Genomic DNA, 20,891 nt, shown 5'->3' on the forward strand with positions numbered 1-20,891 from the left:
GGTGATATACAAATACATGAGAATACTTCTGTATCAAGCAACCCCTGGTGATATACAAATACATGAGAATACTTCTGTATCAAGCAACCCCTGGTGATATGCAAATACATGAGAATACTTCTGTATCAAGCAACCCCTGGTGATATGCAAATACATGAGAATACTTCTGTATCAAGTGGCTGCCTACAGTGCAGAGTTTGTCACTTCCTGAGAACTCTCAGATCACTTAGTATAGTGCAGATGTGAGATCTCTCTCTGCTTTCCTTAGGCTCCACCCTGCCTCCTGGATCAGATGAGTTTTTGGGGTATGACCTCTGCAGGGATCTTGCTTGTTTTACCCTCCTGTTGGCTGCACTGAACTCACAACAGAGCTGGACAAGGGTGAGTACACTGGATCCCCCCTAAACCCCCTCATGCTAAGCTCTGTAGAGTCTGAGTAACCCCCCTGCACACGTGGTGCTGTTAAACAATGAATCACATTCTGCACAGGACTCAAGTTTGTTCAACTAAACGTTACAGTCAGAGGCTTGGGCTTTTATCAGTGTTTGCAGTTTGGAACTATCATACACATTTGAATGTACTTTTATGTTGTTTCTTGTTTTATTATATTTCCTTTAAAATATACTGAAACCTAAGCTTTATTTTTAAGCATTTATGAAATAATTCAGCTTCTTTTTTCATCCTTTCAATACTAAAGACTATGACCTGCTGTTAAATGTTAACCAAAATAAAGCTGAAATATTTATATATAACCCAAAGTAAAAAGTATTACATGATACAGTGTTGGATTGTTAAATATTCTTATATTAACATGTAAATAGATGCTACACATTTTTCAATAACTGCCACCTACAATTGCAACTATTTTTAAGATCTAATACCTGATAACTATTTCAGATTACTTGTTATAAATGTATTTTTACTTTCTCTAAACTCTCTATCTTTACATTCAAAATCAAATGTTTGTGTTTACAGGAAAACACCTTTATAATTAACTAAACTGGGATTGAATCAGTTTCCCCTGGTTAACATTATTTGTTTCCCAAATATTTTCTAATCTACATTTTACTAACAGGGCTTTGTTAAAGGGACAGTCTACAATAGAATTGTTAATGTTTAAAAAGATAGATAATCCCTTTATTACCCATTACCCAGTTTACCAACACAGTTATATTAATATACTTTTTACCTCTGTGATTACCTTGTATCTAAGCATCTTCACAGCCCCCTGATCACATGACTTTTTATTTATTATCTAGTCTACTTACTTGCATTTAGTGCTGTTGTGCTAAATCTTAAATAACTCCTTGTGTGTGAGCACATTGTTATCTATATGGCCCACGTGAACTAGCAGTCTCATGTTATGAAAAGCAAATACAAATGCATGTGATTAAGAGGCTGTCAATAGAGTCTTTGAAACAGGCAGAAATTTAGAGGTTGAAAGGTTGCAAAGTAAATTAATCTAACAATGTTGGTTGTGCAAAGCTGGGGAATGGGCAGTAAAGGCGTTATCTATCTTTTTAAACAATAACAATTTTTGTGTAGACTGTCCCTTTAAGTATGTGGCTGAGTTATAGCTGTATTGTTGTAGCACCTGTGAGAGTTGTTCTGTTGGGTGCGTGATTTTTATTTTATTTTTTAATAAAGTTATAAAGAGCATTTGCAAAATAAAATTGTGCAATATCTGGCAATGTTATTTTATTCTCAGTAAACGAGATAAACTTAGCTTTCATACTGTGGGACTAATGTCCGATTTTACGAGCAAACCATATGTAAGAAAATCCATTTCAAAATTATACAGTATCTGCAATCTCCTTTCACTGTTTGATTTAGTTTTTGATGTTAAAACAAAAAAAAAAGTATTTTTTTGTTCATGAAAAACTAAAAAAATGTTTTAACTAAAATGTAAAATGTTTCACAGATATTTAAAGGGACAGTCTAACTTGGGTTTGTGATTTTTTTTTATGTAATAACTGAGATATGTACAGTATGTACTTTCCCTGTGTGACATCAGATGTTAATTAGTTGCACAATGTACTTGATTAGTGAATTCTATAAGATGACTAAAGTGTCTTTGGCTCTCTTTCTCGCTCTCTCTTTCTCGCTCTATCTTTCTCTTTCTCTCTCTTTTTCGCTCTCTCTCTCTTTTTCGCTCTCTCTCTCTTTTTCGCTCTCTCTCTCTCTTTTTCGCTCTCTCTCTCTCTTTTTCGCTCTCTCTCTCTCTTTTTCGCTCTCTCTCTCTCTTTTTCGCTCTCTCTCTCTCTTTTTCGCTCTCTCTCTCTTTTTCGCTCGCTCGCTCTCTTTTTCGCTCGCTCGCTCTCTCTTTCGCTCTCTCTCTTTCGCTCTCTCTCTGTCTTTCGCTCGCTCTTTCCACCAGCAACCTTTTCTCTTTAACTCTCTCTTGTTCTTCCTTTTTCTTTCCACTGTATCCTCAGGGTACAACACTTTTTAGTTTGCACAACAATGTGCAAAGTTACTGGAAAACAATTACAAAACTAATTTTCTAATGGACTAAAAAAAAAAAAAAGCTAATCTAACAGTTTGGGATATACCATATTTGTTTAACTCCACTTAAAAGGAACCCAGCAAATTTTTTTTTTACTAAAGGAACAATATGCCTATCTGCTGCAGCTAAAGGGAATGCAGTATGCTATTCAGTAAAGCAATGATTTATCCTTCTGGCTGCTGAAGGGGACTGCAAGCTTTACTTTGCATTGCAACATTGTCTGACCACCACATAGTTAGTTAAAGGTACATAAAAGTGCAAAAAATGTGTTAGGGCATTTTATTATTGCTCTATTACTTGCTTGTTTGTGTATAACTCCTGCAAAAATGGTTAAGCACATGCTTAAATTCAGCTCTAGAGCTAGCTAAGTACATATGGTGAGTCAATAAGAGGTATGTGTGGGTAGCCAGTAGTGCACTGCTGCTCCAGAGCCTAGATCGATATGCTTTTCAATAAAAGATGTTAAGAGAGCAAATACATTAAACTCTTTGAGATAGTAATATAAAACGATAAATCATATGTATGCAATATACGTTCATTTTTTTTTTGTCCCCTTTTCCTGTAATTCCATTCTATCTAGAATTTATTTAGTGTTTAATGTCCTTTTGAGATTGTGCACTCTCTCAGAATATTGAGAGTTGGATTTTGATTTTCAGGTGCCTTTAATCTGATAATTGTGGTAGATGGCTTAATAATGTCATATTTAAATGTCTTCTATTCTTATCACTTCATGTGTTCTTCCTTTGTCTTGCAGGTGTTAAGTAAAACACAAAGTACCTATCATGGCTCCAACAGCTAGCACTGGCTTAGGATACACCCCCCCAGATGGTGGTTGGGGGTGGATGGTTGTAGTTGGAGCTTTTATATCCATGGGATTCTCCTATGCATTTTCAAAAGCTATAACCGTTTTCTACAAAGAGATACAAGAGTATTTTGATGCTTCATACAGTGAGATTGCCTGGATTTCATCAATGTTACTGGCTTGCATGTACGCTGGGGGTAAGTACTGCAGTACAATGATACTGGTTGCATGTACGCTGGGGGTAAGTAGTACAATGTTACTGGTTGCATGTACACTGGGGGTAAGTAGTACAATGTTACTGGTTGCATGTACACTGGGGGTAAGTAGTACAATGTTACTGGTTGCATGTACGCTGGGGGTAAGTAGTACAATGATACTGGTTGCATGTACGCTGGGGGTAAGTAGTACAATGTTACTGGTTGCATGTACGCTGGGGGTAAGTACTGTAGTACAATGTTACTGGTTGCATGTACGCTGGGGGTAAGTAGTAAAATGTTACTGGTTGCATGTACGCTGGGGTAAGTAGTACAATGTTACTGGTTGCATGTACGCTGGGGGTAAGTAGTACAATGTTACTGGTTGCATGTACGCTGGGGTAAGTAGTACAATGTTACTGTTTGCATGTACGCTGGGGGTAAGTAGTACAATGATACTGGTTTCATGTACGCTGGGGGTAAGTAGGGTTCACGTCCAGGTGTAATTCAATAATGAGATTTCAGTACAATCTTGATAACGTTTAATAATGTAGGGTTTATTGTACAAACTTATTTTTTATGATAGTTTATTAAATGTCATACATTTAAAAGGACAGTAAAAAGTTGAGGTTTTAATATAAAATATTTGATTATGTGTAGTAAAATTGCCGTATCCATTTATTATTTTGAACCCCTCTTTGTAATCAACAAATGCATAACCAAAAATCCACAAACAAAAAAACATTACAATAGCACTTCCCCTGAATTCTAAATAAGTAGCAGTAGTATTTATTTTTATTTTTTTCTGACAAGTTCCAAAATTCACAAAAATTTGCCGGTGTCTTGTGAAAATCTGCAACCCGACGGAATGTGTGACCGCTACGTCACCACATTCCTGACCGCACACGTGACTGGTTGACCACCAATCACCTGCTACAGACACCTCCTTCCAGATTTCGACACTACACCGTGAGGGGTCGCAGAATCAGACGGAACAGCTGAGCCTTTCTGATTTTGCAGCCTTCACTGAAGCGCCGCTGCTCCACAGCTTACCATGCCTTCATACATTTATTAGCAGTCCGAAATGGATACTACTAATATGGAAATGCCTATGAAAGTTAAAAATACGTTGAAACTTTGACAAGCGGCTCATGTGATTACATACACTGTGCACATGCTCAGTAGTAGATGGTGCCTTAGAACACGTACATATAAAAAGACTGTGCACATTTTGATATTGGAAGTAAATTGTATATTCTCTTTAAAACTGCAGCTCTATCTAAATAATGAAAGTTTAATTTTAGTTTTCCAGTTTTGACAACTGGAAGGGCAACTGGTAGGATCACAATATAAGGAACTGCAATGTAATGGAGGGTTTGCTAACACAGTGCTCAGAGCTAACTGTGGCTACTCCAGTAATAACTTCTGATTAGCTCCTCAAAATAAGGCAAGTGGTGGATCAAGCTTCATTGTTAAAAAAACATTTGCAGCAAACAGGGTGTTAATGCATTCAAAACATTTTCAAACTTGCCCACTATGTTTGTTTATTGCTAGACTGCAGAACAGTCTTGTAATTAAAGGCAAACAAAACCCACATTTTTTTCTTTTATGATTCAGATAGAGCAGCAATTTTGAGCAACTTTCTAATTTACACCTATTAATATATTTTCTTTGTTCTTTTGCTATCTTTATTTGAAAAAGCAGACATGTAAGCATAGGAGCCGGCCCATTTTTTGTTCAGCACCCTGGGTAGTGCCTGTTGGCTAAATGTAACCACCAATCAGCAAGCGCTACCCAGGTGCTGAACCAAAAATGGGCCAGCTCCTATGCGTACATTCGTGCTTTTTCAAATAAAGATAGCAAGAGAACAAAGAAACATTTTTAATAGGAGTAAATTAAAAAATTGCTTAAAATTGCTGCTCTAGCTGAATCATGAAAATCTTTGGGGTTTGTGTCCCTTTAAGGTATTTACTGTTCCTTTAAGCTAGGTGAGCTACACTTTCATTTTACAAGGAAAGAGAAATCTCATAACATTTTTAGCCTGGCATCTCGTGTATGTGAAATAATGCTGATCTATAAAAGTGCTTACTAAGTAACTCACACTAGAGAACATTATACCCACTCTCCTGTGCTGGAAATGACCTTCTGCTATGATACAAGCAATTTCTTTATAACATGTAGCAGGGTCAGGTAAACCAGGGCATACTTAAAGCGACATTAAACCCAATTTTATTTTCTTTCATGATTCAGCTAGAGCATGTAATTTTCAACAACTTTCCAATTTACTTCTTTTATCTAATTTGTTGAAAAGCATACCTAGATAGACTCAGTAGCAGGGAGCTTGCTGCTGATTGGTGGTTGCATATATAATTATATATGCTTCTTGTCTTTAGCTTACCAATGCGTTCAGCTAGCTCCCAGTAGTGCATTGCTACTTCTTCAGTAAAGGATACCAAGAGATTGAAGCAGAATTAATAATAAAAAGAAATATTGAGTTTAATTTCCTTTAAATGGAACATAAAACACATTTTCTTATATATACATCTGAAATAAAGCACAACATTGTAAAATACTTTATCTTCAAACTCAATGAATTTACTAAAATAAGGCAAAAAAAACATCAGCCAAAACTGAATATTTTTAAAACAAATTGACATCTTTTTTGCTGCATGTGTTTTCCAATAGCCATTTTCCACTCACCTCTTCACTTATTTGGAGGAGTAAATCTGGGTTTGCTTCTAGAGAGGACAAAGCGAGCCCCTGTCATTATTGTTAGTTTAGAAAAACACAATTTGCAGAACTAAATTACATGAAAATGTGTAAACTAAATAATGAATGTATGTTGCAATGTTTTTTTATAACTTTACAATAAAGCAAACCGTGTGTTATTCAAACAGAAATACATCTAATTTGAAAGATAATATATGTGAAGCATCTGCATGTGATAAAATACTCTTATTTATACATAAGTGATTAATTTTTACAAATATCTTACTGGATTTTGATTTTCCTCAAGTTGTAACTACGGCAACACAGTATAGTAAAATCTTATTTAAATGAGAACAGATAATTATATTTTAAACACATGTCCTATGTGTTTAAACCCTGAATAGAGTTTTTAGAGTCACATACTCAAGTGCAGTGCGTTGCATTCCTGAGAATCCAAATGAGCCAATAAGGTGTGGTATACATACGTATTCACCAATCGCTCAGCATTGGCACAAGAGCATGCTGGGTAAACAATTTAATTATGTGGTTAACCCTTACTTTAACTATAAGTAAGAGATAAATACAGAGGTGAACATGGTTATTTGTTTAAAAATAAAATGCTGTAGTAAAATAATGTTAAATGAACCTCAACTCTTTAATCCTTTAGCTCCCGGAGACGGCACTGCAGCCCTTTGTGACAGACAAGGGTTAATCTCTTTAATATTTATTTAGAAGCAGCTGATATTGTAGCAGTTATATTATTTCTATCTACTTTATACACATCCTGGATCAGAATAGTGATTTGTTTGTTTATAATACATCAAATGACTGCGTGTTGGGATTTGTTCAGTGATGCTGTATCAGGCTTTAGGTTTTTATATTTTGTGTAATGTTAAAAATATTTGTTTATTGCAGAGATGAAGTCTTCTTCTATAATACTAAAGAGTTATTATTCTCAGTAAGTGGTCAACCCTGTCATCTATACTATAATTGCGTTTGTAATGTCCGTCGGCAGTTGCGTACGTATCCTCAATGGTATGTTGGCAGCGCGAGGCAGCCAACAGAATGTTGGCTGCACGTGCAGCCAAAATAATTCCGAAAATGGCAGGGTGGTGAAGGAATCCACTACCGGGATGCAGCACAAAAGGAGCATTACAAAAAAAAAACTGCCCGCAATAAGTATGAAAAAAACACAGAAGCACCTGCAATAAGTATTTTTAAAAAAAAATGAGAAAAAAATAAACTGCCCACACAAAGTATTAAGAAAAAAAAGTAACTTTCGGTAAAACTATAATTCTTGCATCTCCTTTGAAAATGTACTTCCTTTATCTATATGATAAAACAAAGACATTAAATATGGAACAATCTTTCCCGAAAAAGCTTTATAGTATTTTGCTGTGAACCCATCTGGGCCTGGTTATTTTCCCAAAGGTAGATTCTCTATAGTCAGTTGGATTTCCTGCAAACTATTGGTTCATCTAATTTTGCTTATTTTGAGATCTTTTAGATAATTATCTATGCGTGAGTCTTCCAGGGGTTTGACTTTTAAATTGTACAGGTTTTTATAATAATTTTTAAACTGATTTAATATTTCTTGATGATTTTTACAAATTGTTTTCATATCATCTTTTAAGCGATATATATTGTTATTCAGTTCTTTTTTCTTTATAGCTCTTGCTAATAATCTGCCATTTTTATCTCCTTCTGTGTAGTATTTTCTTTTAAGCCATAAGGCCTACTTTTTGTTTATCTTAGACCAATACTCCTGGATTTTCTTTCTTTCTTTAACCAGGTTATCTAATATTATTCTATTTTCTGGATCCTGCTTATGTGCCTCTTCCAATTCTGGTATTCTCTTGATGTTTTTTTCCAGAGATTGCTTCTTTATTTTATTCTGTGTATGCTTTACTTTTTATTAGTTCCCCTCTTAAAATGCATTTATGTGTATCCCATAAGGTAACAGGTGAAACATCTCCTGTATTGTTAAAGAGGAAGAATTCATCCAATAATGTGGTTAATTTATCAATTTGGCTCTGATCATTCAATAAGCTGTCTTCTAGCCTCCAGTTCGTCTGACCTCTATCTCTCTCTCTCCCCATTTTACCTGTATTTTTATGGGTGTATGGTCCGACCATGTAATGGGAAGAATATGGGCATTTTGTACTAGGTCTTGCCCTTTTATATTGGTACACAAATAATCTAGCCTAGGATATGATTGATGTGGGTTCGAAAAGAAAGTATAATCCCTCTCTTCAGGATGTAGAACCCTCCAAATATCATATAGTGCCAAATCTTTCAGGGTACTATTTACTTGTTTTATCACATTTTTTTGCTGTAGAGGAACTTTTTTTTTAGAGTTATCCATATCTGGGTTTAGAGTAATGTTAAAGTCTCCCCCTAAGAATAGCATACCTTCTTGAAAATCTACCATTGGGTTAATTAGTTTCTTAAAAAATGCATTTTGTTTCAAGTTTGGCCCATAAATATTAAAAATTGTAATAGGGTTACCTTGTATAGTACCTTTTTATACCAATATATCTCTCCTCTTTATCCTTCACCTGCCCCTGTACCTGAAATGCTAGTTTCTTATGGAGCAAAATACATACCCCATTCCTCCTGGCTCTGTCTGACGCCATGAAACAAGTTGTATACTTGTCATTAATGAATCTGGGTTCATTATTTCTTTTAAAATGTGTATCTTGGACTAGAACGACTTCTCCTTTTAACCTCTCCATTTTTCTCAGGGCCATGGCTCTTTTTTTCTGGGGTGTTAAGCCCTTTCGCATTTATAGAGATAATTTGTATTGTACTCATCTGTTCTTGGTATTACCTTTTAATCTCATATCCAGGGCAGAAATTAACAAATATTTTGCCTACGACACATAACACAACATTAAAAAGTGAATCCATACACTCTAGACAAGCCCAACTTTCTTTGCTTATCATCTAAGCCTATGAAGTATCGGAGAAGGGGGCGGGAAAAAAGAAAAAGAGAGAGAAGGAAAAAAAAAAAAAAGGTAAAGACAGTGAAGAAGTCCAAAATTATAGACCCATCTCACTCCTAAATATAGATTTAACAATTTAAAACAAGATTATCGCCAATAAGGTGGAGAAAATCCTGGGCAATATTATCCACCTAGATCAAGTGGGATTTGTGCAAAATAGGGAAGCTAGAGATAATACGGTGAAAAATATTAATTTATTAAAATATGCCTAATTAGAGTCTACCCCTTTCTCCTTTATCTTGGTAGACACAGAGAAAGCTTTCGATCGGGTTTATGGAGAAAACATTGAAGAGCTATAATTTTGGACATAAATTGATAAAAAGAATAATGGTCCTATATACCTTTCCTTGAGCAATAATAAAGATAAATGGTAGTACCTCCAGTGCCTTTAATATATCAAATGGTACAAGACAAGGGTGCCCTCTTTCGCCGACATTATTTGTCTTATGTATAGAAATATTGGCGATACAGACAAAATAAAAAGATAAAGGGGATTAAGGTAGGTAGTAGCGAATATAAATTATCTTTGTTCGCAGATGACATCCTCCTGACCCTGTCTGAACCATTCACTTCAATATAAGAATTTTTGAGGATACTTAGGGTCTATGGCTCTTACTCTAATTTTATGGTAAATACAAACAATCAGCAGCTCTAAATATTAACATGGATCTAGAAACATCAACTTATATTTCAGCAAACTTGCCATTAAAAGAAGTAGAGGCCCTGAAGTATCTAGGGGTATACCTAGCAAGATATAGCAAGGAAATGTTTCAATTAAACTATGGGAATTTTAAAAAAAACCCAGTTACTAAGGAGCTATCATCGTGGTTTAAAAAGAAAATATGGTTAGGAAGGATAAACGTGATCCAGATGAATATACTCCCTAGATATTTATATTTGTTACAAATGCTTCCCATACCGTTAATAAAACACGTATGTAGAAGAGCTACAGAAGGGAATAAATAATTATATTTGGGGTAAAATACATCCAAGAATCAATAAAGACACTATGCATAGAAAAAGGAATTTGGGAGTTCTAGGCTTACCCAGTCTAATAAAATATAGACAAGCCACAATGATTCAAAGGATATTAGATTGGCATCTTAAAGAAGAGGCTAATAGCTGGGTTCAGCTAGAAAGCAAAATGATACAATTTTTGTTTTATAGGGAATCAGTGTTGGATAAATAAAAAAGAGAGATCCCCAAAATTCTACACTTTAGTATATTAAAAGAAAAATTTAAGACTTGGGATCACCTGCTGAAAAATAATTCAAATTTAACCATCACCTTTGGTTTCATTAGTGGAAAATCAGAAATTCCTAAAAGGTCAATTCAAAGGAGATAAAACTACTAAGAAGTGTAGAGTAATAGAAGTTATGGAAGGGGAAATGTTAAGGAAGAGTGGATAAACAAAGTAAACGAGTATATTCTAAACGAAGGATATTATTTCATAAAAAAGGGCAATATAGAGATATATTTAGAGGCAAAGGAAGTTTGGGAAAATTAGTATAAAATAGTCTAATCTGATATAAGTGGCATGTATTTACCCTCCCTGGAACTCAGGGTAGGGTAGTATATCAATCTATATACATAAAAAGGACAGAAAGTAGTTATAGACAATCCTACGGAATACGTGTTAATGTATGTGGTATAATGTTTAGTTATGAATGTAAACTTGGAAGATGTTTTTGTAATGTCTTATATGTGTCCTTTTTAATGTCTTTGTATATGAGTATAAAAAGAAAAAAAACAAAACTACCTAATAAAATTATTAACCCCTAAACCGCCAACCCCCCACCACGCATTAAACTTAACTTAACTATTAACTCCTAAACCTCCAACCCTCACAACGCAAAAAACTAATTTAATGACTAAGCCCCCTAACCTAACACCCCCTAAATTAACCCCTTAATTACAATAAAAATAAACTACATTACAATAAAAAATACAATAATTACCTTAGATTAATCTAATTATGAAAAATAGAAAAGCTAACATTACAAAAAAAAATAAACACATTATCCAAAATAAAAAAAATTAAACCTAATCCCTATGAAAATAAAAAGCCCCCCAAAATTAAAACACCCCCTAATCTAATGCTTAAAGGGACAGTCTAGTATAAATTAAATTTTCATTATTCAGATAGGACTTTTAATTTTAATCAACTTTCCGATTTACTTTTATCATCACATTTGCTTTTTTCTCTTGGTATTCTTAGTTTAAACTAAACATAGGTAGGCTCATATGCTAATTTCTAAGCCTTTGAGGGCTGCCTCTTATCACAGGCTTTTTAAATTCCTTTTCAACACAAACAGACATAATTACACGTGGGCCATATAGATAACACTGTGTTCAGGCACATGGGCTTATTTAAGATTTAGCACAAAACTGCTAAATTTAAGACAATAGATAATAAACAGTCAGTCATGTGATCAGGGGGCTGGAAGAAGGTTTCTAGATACAAGGTAATCACAGAGGTAAAAATTATATTTATATAACAGTGTTGGTTATGCACAACTGGGGAATGGGTAATAAAGGGATTATCTATCTTTTAAAACAATAACAATTCTATGGTAGACTGTCCCTTTAACTACCAATAGCCCTTAAAAGGGCTATTTGTAGGGCATTGCCCTAAGTTAAACAGCTCTTTTACATTAAAAAAATTAAACAAAGTACCCCCTAACAGTAAAAACCCCCCAAATAAAAGTCCTAACACTAAAAAACCTAAACTACCCATTGCCCTGAAAAGGGCATATGTATAGGCATTGCCCTTAAAAGGGCATTTAGCTCTTTTTCACTGCCCTTAAAAGGGCATTCAGCTCTTTTTTTCAAAGTGCCAAAAAAACCTAAGTTAATAAATACACCCCCCCCCCAAAACCCCCCAAAACCTAACACTATATATAAATAGGTACTCACGGTTCCTGAAGTCCGGCAGGTCCATCATCTTCATCCACAGCGAAGGTGGCACAGAGCGGTCTTCCCAGATGTGGCTATCCTCAGCGTTAGTCATCGGCGGTGGTTGCGCTCCTCAGTGACGGCGGTCCTCGGCGAAGGCATGGAGGTTCCTCTTCATGTGATCGTATGCTGCACACTGAAGAAACAACTCAAGGTACCCCATATTTATTGGGGTACCTTGAATTCCTATTGGCTGATTTGAACAGCCAATAGGATTTTAGTAGCTCTCATTCTATTGGCTGTTGTGAAAAATTCAGCAGCCAATAGAATGAAAGCTACTGAAATCCTATTGGCTGTTTTGAAAAATTCAGCCAATAGGAATGCAAGGTACCCCAAATTGATTGCAGTACCTTGCATTCAATATTCAGTATACCACGGACATCGGATGAAGAGGAGCCTCCATGTCGCCGAGGACCGCCGCCGCCGAGGACCGCCGCCACCAAGGATCACCACATCTGGGAAGACCACTCTGGACATCAGCGCCGCCTTGGCTGTGGATGAAGATGATGGACCCGCCTGGAAAAAGACCTTCTCCGCCGGACTTCTGAAACCATGAGTACCTATTTAGGGCTTTAGTGTTAGTTTTTTTTATTTATTTTTTTCACTTAGTTTTTTTTTGGGTACTGTCCTTTTTTTAAGGGCAATGCCCATACAAATGCCCTTTTCAGGGCAATGGGTAGATTAGGTTTATTAGTGTTTATTTTTTTATTTTGGGGGGTTTGGTGGGTGTGGGGTTTTACTGTTAGGGGGGACTTTGTTTATTTTAGATGTAAAAGAGCTGTTTAACTTAGGGCAATGTCCTACAAAAAGCCCTTTTAAGGGGTATTGGTAGTTTAGCATTAGATTAGGGGGTGTTTTTTATTTTGGGAGGGCTTTTATATTTTCATAGGGATTGGGTTAATTTTTTTTTATTTTGGATAATGTGTATTTTTTCTGTATTTCTATTTTTTATTTTTTGAAGCTTGGGGGGTTGTATTTACAACATATAGACTGCCCTGTGGGCAGGCTTACCAACTAGTTTATATATATATATATATATATATATATATATATATATATATAAACAAATTTCTTTCAGAGTAAGAGGAGAGGTATTTAAACAAACATCAGAACAGTTTATAGAACATTGTTTCTGTGGGTTTGGTTTGTGTGTTTAACTACAGATTATTGGGTTTAACAGCACAATTTCCATAAGTAATTATTTTAAGTTTAATTTTAAAAAGTTTAATTTAAATAATACATGTACACTGTAGTTTTATTTTTAATACTATTTTAAATATAAATATATTTCATAGCTGATCTTAAAAGTGAAAATTGGTGACAGCAGTCACAGCACACTCCTGGACATATAACTGAGAGGAAAAGAAAAATTAGACCCAAGGAACAAGAAGGTAGATTTTTGAAAGCAGATGAGGATATGGTTGACAGTTCGCTCACAAACCTATATGTCACAGCTGTTATTGTTGGGCAGGGCTGAGGGCTCAACCATCAATGAATGAAGAAAATGTTCAACAATGTGAATATTTACAGGGCAGGGATGTTACTAGTGGAATGTCTCAGCGATCAATGCTTAGGCTTGTTTTGTGTGTTTAGACATATATGTATTTATATTACTAGCCGGCTTTAGGGTAAAGATTACCTTCTTGCTGAGGGTACATAGTGTATATCTGTAGCTAAAAGAGAAACTAACATAGGTAAGCTCTGTATCCAGTGAGATAGTAGTAGGAAAAAAGGGACATAAACCACCTTATTGTTACAGGACATTTCTTTAATTTTGCAATTTATTTCCTTCCAGCTGAGTGTTAAAACTTTTGTTTGCTGCCATTGTATTTCAATACTGAAGCTACTCCTTTTACTGTAAGTAGGCAAGGCTAATGTAATTTGTTTAGTAAAACTTTTAGTTTGCTTCTGCAGTATCTTATCACTTCTACTGAGGCCAGTTAGGACAGATATGTAGCAGGATATTGTGATATTACTTTTGTGATGGGTGGTTAGAGTAACCACCTAGATTTGGTACATTGTTAGCACTCCCTTCCTGACTAGTATTTATTAATATGATAATGTGTGTGTACTTAGTAGGTGTGATTAATGCTTAAATCATAACCTTTATTAACATCAAAACCTAAAAAATGGAAAAGTTAAAATGAAAAACACTCTCCGGATGTCTTAAATTTATCATCCCATTATACTACAGTATCATTAATTTATAGGTATCACATTAGGATCTACAGAACCCCTATTTAATTGTAAATACCAATATATAACTCTTAGGGAAATCAGAAGTTAATCATTCAGGAAAGATAAATGCAGCTGTATATAATGTATCACATTTCATTTAGAACTTATCTCATTTGGATAATTATCAAAAGTTAGTTAAAAAATGTGATAAAACATTAGTTATTGCTGCCATATTATTCTTTATCTTCATTTATAATTGCCAAATATGCTTATACTATTTTCAAGTGTTCATATTAAAGCGATGGTAAATCAGAGGATTTAAAAAAAATAAAATAAAAAAAAACGCAAGGATTTACCAACACTTAAAGGGACACTAAACCCACATTTTTTTCTTTCATGATTCACAATTTTAAGCAACTTTCTAATTTACTCCTAGTTATCAATTTTTCTTTGTTCTGTATTACCTTTATTTAAAATGCAGGAATGTAAAGCTTAGGAGCTGGCCCATTTTTGGTTCAGACTTTGGTTATGCTTGCTTATTGGTTTGCTAAATGTAGCCACCAATAAACAAGCGCTATCCAAGGTGCTGAACCTAAAATGGTCTGGCTCCTGAGCTTTACAGTCCTGCTTTTTAAATAAAGATAGAAAGAGAACAAAGAAAAATTGATAATAGGAGTAAATTAGAAAGTTGCTTAAAATTGCTTCCCTATCTGAATCATGAAAGAAAAAATGTGGGTTTAGTGTCTCTTTAACATAAATAGGACTTTCAGTCGTGACTTTAAAGTGATGGTAATCTCTCCTCTTTATAAAATCAGATGCGGAATGTTTGTGATATTTTAGATGGAGTTTCATTCATCAGTTGTAATGAAGTTGTGCTATAACTTTTTAATATAGATATGAAATTCAAATACCCCGTGCTTCGCCGCCTACTTAAAGGGATAGGAAAGTCAAAATTAAAATTGCATGATTCAGATAGAGCAAGTGATTCTAAGACACTTTTAAATTCACTTCTATATTCAAATGTGCTTTGTTCTCTTAGTATCACTTGTTAAAAAATTAATACGCACATATCATACACTAGTAGGAGCTGCTGCTAATTGGTGCCTGCACACATTTGTCTCTTGTGATTGGCTAAATAGATATTTTCAGTTTCCTGTCAGTAGTGCAATGCTGTCCTTTCAGCAATGGATAACAAGAGTATGAAGAAAATTTGATAATAGAATTAAATTGGAAAGTTGTTTAAACTTGTATGTTCTATCTGAATCATAAAAGAACATTTTGGGGTTTACTATCCCTTTAAAAAGTAAATTTTTCGTGAGCTAACGGTTTGAATAGTTGTCCAATTAGCGCTATAGCTACAACAAAAGGTGCCCAAAGGGGAGAGCACTGATTGGACAACAAGTCAAACCTTTAGCTCAAGAAAAATTTACTTTTGATGTGAGTGCCAGAGCGCAGGGAATTTGAATTCAGAATTTCATATCTATATTAAAAAGTAAGTTATAGCGCAACTTCATTACAACTGATGTTAAACTCCATCTAAATTATCACTAGCATTCCAGATCTGATTTTATAAAGGGGAGGGATAACCATCACTTTAAATAGACAGTAAAGTCAACATTAACCTTTCATGATTCGGATAGCACAGCAATTTTAAACAACTTTCCAGTTTACTCAAATTGGCTTAATTCTCTTGGTACAAAATTATCTGTAGCTTTGTTACACTGCTGCCACAGAGTACTAAAGACACGTGCACACTCCTGAGTTCTTATGAGCCTACCTAGTTTTACTCTTCAATAAAAGATACAAAGAGAATGAAGCAAATTTTATAACAGAAGCAAAGGCGTAACTAAAAACCTCAGGGCCCCGGTGCAAGAATCCATGAAGGGCCCCCCTTTTTTATTTTTTAACCAAAGCACCAGCTTTATCATACCTCCGAACATTTAATTTAGCCAAAGATGGACACTTTATTCGCCTTTAACAGAGCTCCGCTAGCCGCCCCCCACAAATAGAGGGGACACAAATATTTACACACACACATATTATACATACTAATACACACATATTTACACACTCTTACACACACACACATTTACACACACTCATACATATTTATATACGCACACACTGATAAACACATAATCACACACACACTTACACCTACACATATATACATTCACACACTCATACACATTTATACACACATTGATAAACACATAATCACACACACACACACACACACACACACACACATATTCATATACATTCTGACAGCTCCCTTATCATATGACTAGTTATTTATTAACTATTGACTAGCCAATTAGTGCTGTGTCATGCACAACTCCACAGGATAACAATGTTATCTACTGTATATGGCACATAAACTGTATAAGACTGAGTGTGGGGGGGGGGGTACTTTTGGAAAATTGTAAAAATTGTGTGTTTAAATGTATTATGTTATATTTAATATATAAGGACAACCACTTCCACAAATCCCAGAGAGGAGGATCTTTAAAGCCTAATGTTTTCTATTTATATGCACCATTATGGGATTATACAAACAACAGAAAATCAGCGCTAATCAACTGCAATTAATCAAGTCTTCAGTATAAATATAAATTAAAATATAAAAATTTTAAATATTTAAAATATAAAAGGACCCTCTTCAAGTTGAAGTTAAAATTTGAAATTTAAAATACCCAAATCCATAAAGGGTTAATCTCTCATCAAAAATCCATAAAGGGTTAATCTCTCATCAAAAGGAAAAATCCAAAATATACAAACAAGGCATACAATATAGTAAATACAATATAAGAAGTAGTTACAATATAAAAAGTGAAATAAAAACAAACGTAAGCAAACCTAAAATCCAAATGTGTTTCCAGTAAAAAGTCCCTTATACGTTAGAACTAATGTCCGGTTCTTAGAATGGTCCTAGGTAGTAACCAAACAGATGCAGCTTCCTTTTGGTGATAATTCCTGTAATCACCGGAGTCGGGGCAAAACTAAAACAAGAAGCGTAGAAGAAGCGCAAAAAAATTTGCGCTTCTTGTTTTACCATTATGGGATTACTCAGCTCTGTACAGTACTGTCACCGTGCCCCTGCGCCCCCCCCCCCCCCCTCTTTCAGTCTGAGCACTGAGCAGCTTAACTTAGCTTATGATATGGAGCAGACGCTTACCTGAGGTTGAACGGATTTTCACAGTTCCACTCCGTTCTCAGTAGTCTGTCACACTGGCTCTAGCTGTGAGCTGCTGCTGTGCTGGCCTGCCGCGCTAGCAAGGGAGGGACTCCCACTGGACCCAGGACAGGTCCCAGACGTTCCCACGCCACGCCCACACATACTCCACGGCACTGTCGACAGACTCCTGCTAGCTGCTACTGACTCTGCTGCACCGCAGGAGATACATGTGCGTGCAGGCAGTGCAGCCATCAGTACTCAGGCGGGAGAAGAAAAGTCAGAGATCAGTGCGCGTGCGCGGCCAAAATGGAAAGTTCCGGCCGAGCAGCGCAGCAGACAGCACGCCACCCGCCGTCCAGTAGACTCACAATAAATTAGTAGTATACAAAACAATTTACAAACACTGACAATTGTGGCAACAGTGGCATCATCAATGATCACCTAAAAATAAAAAATTAATAATAAAAAAAAAAACAACCACCTGCCTTGTTGGGCCCCCCTGTTTGGGAGACCTGGTGGGCCCGGTCGCAATGGCGACCCTTGCATCAACGTTGGTTACGCCCCTGAACAGAAGTAAAATAGAAAGTTGTTTAAAATTGCTGCTCTATCTGAATCATGAAAGGTTCATTTTGACTTATACTGTCCCTTTTTAAAGTGATGGTAAATTTTTACTAATTGAGCAATACATTTTTATTCTCCAAGTATTGACCACACAATTCACCCATATATTTTTTTAAATTACAATGCTCGTATGTATAATAAATTAATATTTTACTCGCAGAGTCGTAACGCTCATTGCTCCTCCACATGCATTACTTCCTGGTATTGCCTTCATCCCGGCGAGAGAGCTGAAACACCCCTCTCCACGTCACAGCCCTGGCATGTCAACCTTCGCTCCTCTCTCTGCGCATGCATTAGATAACTATGTAATACATAACTGGATCTTGAGCATGCGCAAAAATCGAGGCTAGAGCAGTGTTATGCAGAGATACACAAGGGAGGGCATGCGCATAAGTCTAGAAGGACGGATTTAGTTAGGGTGTGTCGCCGAGAGGCCTGGTGTGTCATTGGTTGTCTAAAAAATGTGACCGAACTAAAACAATGGCGGACGATCTACGGGAGGAGGATGGATATAAAAAATTTAGATTTATAATCGTCAATAATTTGATATATACAGCGAATATGCCGGTTTGATTAATTAAACTCACATTGTTTTGGGACTTCATTTAAGATCGCTAATTCGAGGTAGGCATAGTTTACCATCTCTTTAAGTTAGTACATAACCAGACTAGAATTATAGTAACAGAGTTTGGCTCTCTTCCCAGTATAATCGAAAGGCAGCTGCACTTAGATACAAAAGTTATTTATATTATGTCATAAAAAGTAGGTTTTTTTTAAATAAATGTATAAAATATCCTAATGTGCATCACTAAGCGCTGTGTAAAGTTCCCATCCCATGTAATTAACATGAGCTAAAATATAATGCGCAATAGAATTGTGTGATTCATTTCAGATCGATTCTGAAATTCGGCCGAATTCGGTAAATTCGGGATTCGGATCGATTCGAATTTCCGAATTAAAATAGTGCCGAATCTACCAAATAAATCCGAATTAGTTCGGATTTATTCGGTAGATTCAGATGGCCATGGATTACACTAGTATTGTACAGTATATTAGGTTATATCACTCTGCTATGGGTTATACCTAATATACAGTACATAATACTAGTCTAATACACAGCACATCCCACCTAATACTTACCGAAATTTTGAATTTCCAAATCCAGCCGAATTTATTCGAATCCGAATAAATCCGAAATGAATCCGAACCGAATTGATTCAAATTTTTCCGAATTCGTATCGAACCGAAATTCGAAAAAATCCGAATCGATCCGAACCAATTTTTTTTCACCATGCACATGTCTATGCAATATCTCTGAAATGAAACCAGCACTAACATTCGTTTTTGCGGCACAAATCAGCACAAACGCGGCACTAACAAATGGTATATTTGTATTTACAATGTAACTACATGGGGTGCCAAATTTACACAGTTATTACTAAGTATTATTTCATCATTTTTCCTGTTAAGAGTGACTTAAAAAATAAAATAATATATAATATAAAATAATATATTAATAAAATATAGTAAATATGGCTGTTACAAACTGCTATTTGTAACTGGCCCTTTAAATGAAAAATTGCCCTGCTTCCATGGATCGTGGAGAAGCCTATTTGCCAGCCTCCTTCCTCATGACTATGGCCCCTGGAAGATTGTGCCCCTGAGAACATATTAACTTTTATTGGGTGTGTATGGCCCTTTAAGAACCGTCTGGGGACATATTGTGACTTTGGTGAACAATGCCCCTTTAAGACTATGTCCCCAGACCTGTTAAATAGCTTGTCCCTGGCTTTCTCCCACTTGGTTCAGTGAATGGGACTTGCTGAGCCAGGTGCCACACAGGCAGAGTGTTCCACAGAGGGGGAGCACTGTTACAGAGGCATTGGTTTTCATTGTGTGCCATTAAGTGCTATGTGACAGACCCTTCGGTCAGAACTAAAGAGATAACTTTGTTCAGCTTCAAGAAGCATTCTAAATACAAGTTTGCTGGGATCAGCTCTAATTAAGTTTAGTGAAAAACATTCCCATTGTCTAATCAGACTGCTAGTAGTGATAAGGTGGACTGCATTGTTTTCTTGTGTGTAATGTTATCTGCTGTTATGGCCTGTCAAAGGGCGTTGCCTCTCTATCTAAATGCATCAAATGTGTGATTGGGGATTTTATGCCTCCCCCTGAGAGTGTCCTGTTTGCATGTAACCTCAATAAAAACCAGGCTGTGTGTTCCAGCACATCAGACCTATTCTGTCCCTCTAACTTGCAGCTTTGACTCATGTTTGTAGGGGCCAGCTATAATCACTACAGGGATTGCTATGCTCTATATACTCCCTTAGCTACTGAGCTCCTGTAAGAGCTCTTGTTCCTGGGTTCACCTACTGGAGCCTGGTCGTAGGTCCAGGGCGCAGAGCAGACGGCGAGATACCAGCCCAGCAGCGGTGGTTCGTAGAGTCTGCGTTACTTATGGTGGCTACGGTGCTGCTGCTCCTTTGGGGAGCGCTAGGAGCATCCTTTTCTACGGTCCAACTTCCAGCCAGCCTGGAGGCAACTCCAATCGGTCACGCCATATGAATAATTACATAAAAATAACTATTACAAACACAAAATTACAGTGGTGAACACAACAGAGTGAGCATCACCACTGTAAACTGAGTTGCACACACTCACAATATAATGTAATGCAGATAGTATTATAACAAATAAGTAATATACAGCAGTGTAATCATTAATTGATCATTGAAACTGCTAA

General features: G+C 36.0%; 1 protein-coding gene across 1 annotated transcript in view; it reads left to right on the forward strand.

The window, feature by feature from the left end:
• Nucleotides 1-282: 282 nt before the first annotated feature.
• The window catches only part of LOC128666224 (monocarboxylate transporter 2), a 130,061-nt gene continuing 109,452 nt past the window's right edge, over nucleotides 283-20,891 (forward strand). Inside the window, exons 1-2 of the mRNA XM_053720691.1 lie at nucleotides 283-381; nucleotides 3,261-3,505. Coding sequence (XP_053576666.1) covers nucleotides 3,289-3,505 — 217 coding nt within the window. The 5' untranslated portion in view covers nucleotides 283-381; nucleotides 3,261-3,288. The remainder of the gene's footprint in view (nucleotides 382-3,260; nucleotides 3,506-20,891) is intronic.

The sequence above is a fragment of the Bombina bombina genome, chromosome 7 (assembly GCF_027579735.1).
Source record: "Bombina bombina isolate aBomBom1 chromosome 7, aBomBom1.pri, whole genome shotgun sequence".
NCBI classification, from domain to species: Eukaryota; Metazoa; Chordata; class Amphibia; order Anura; family Bombinatoridae; genus Bombina; species Bombina bombina.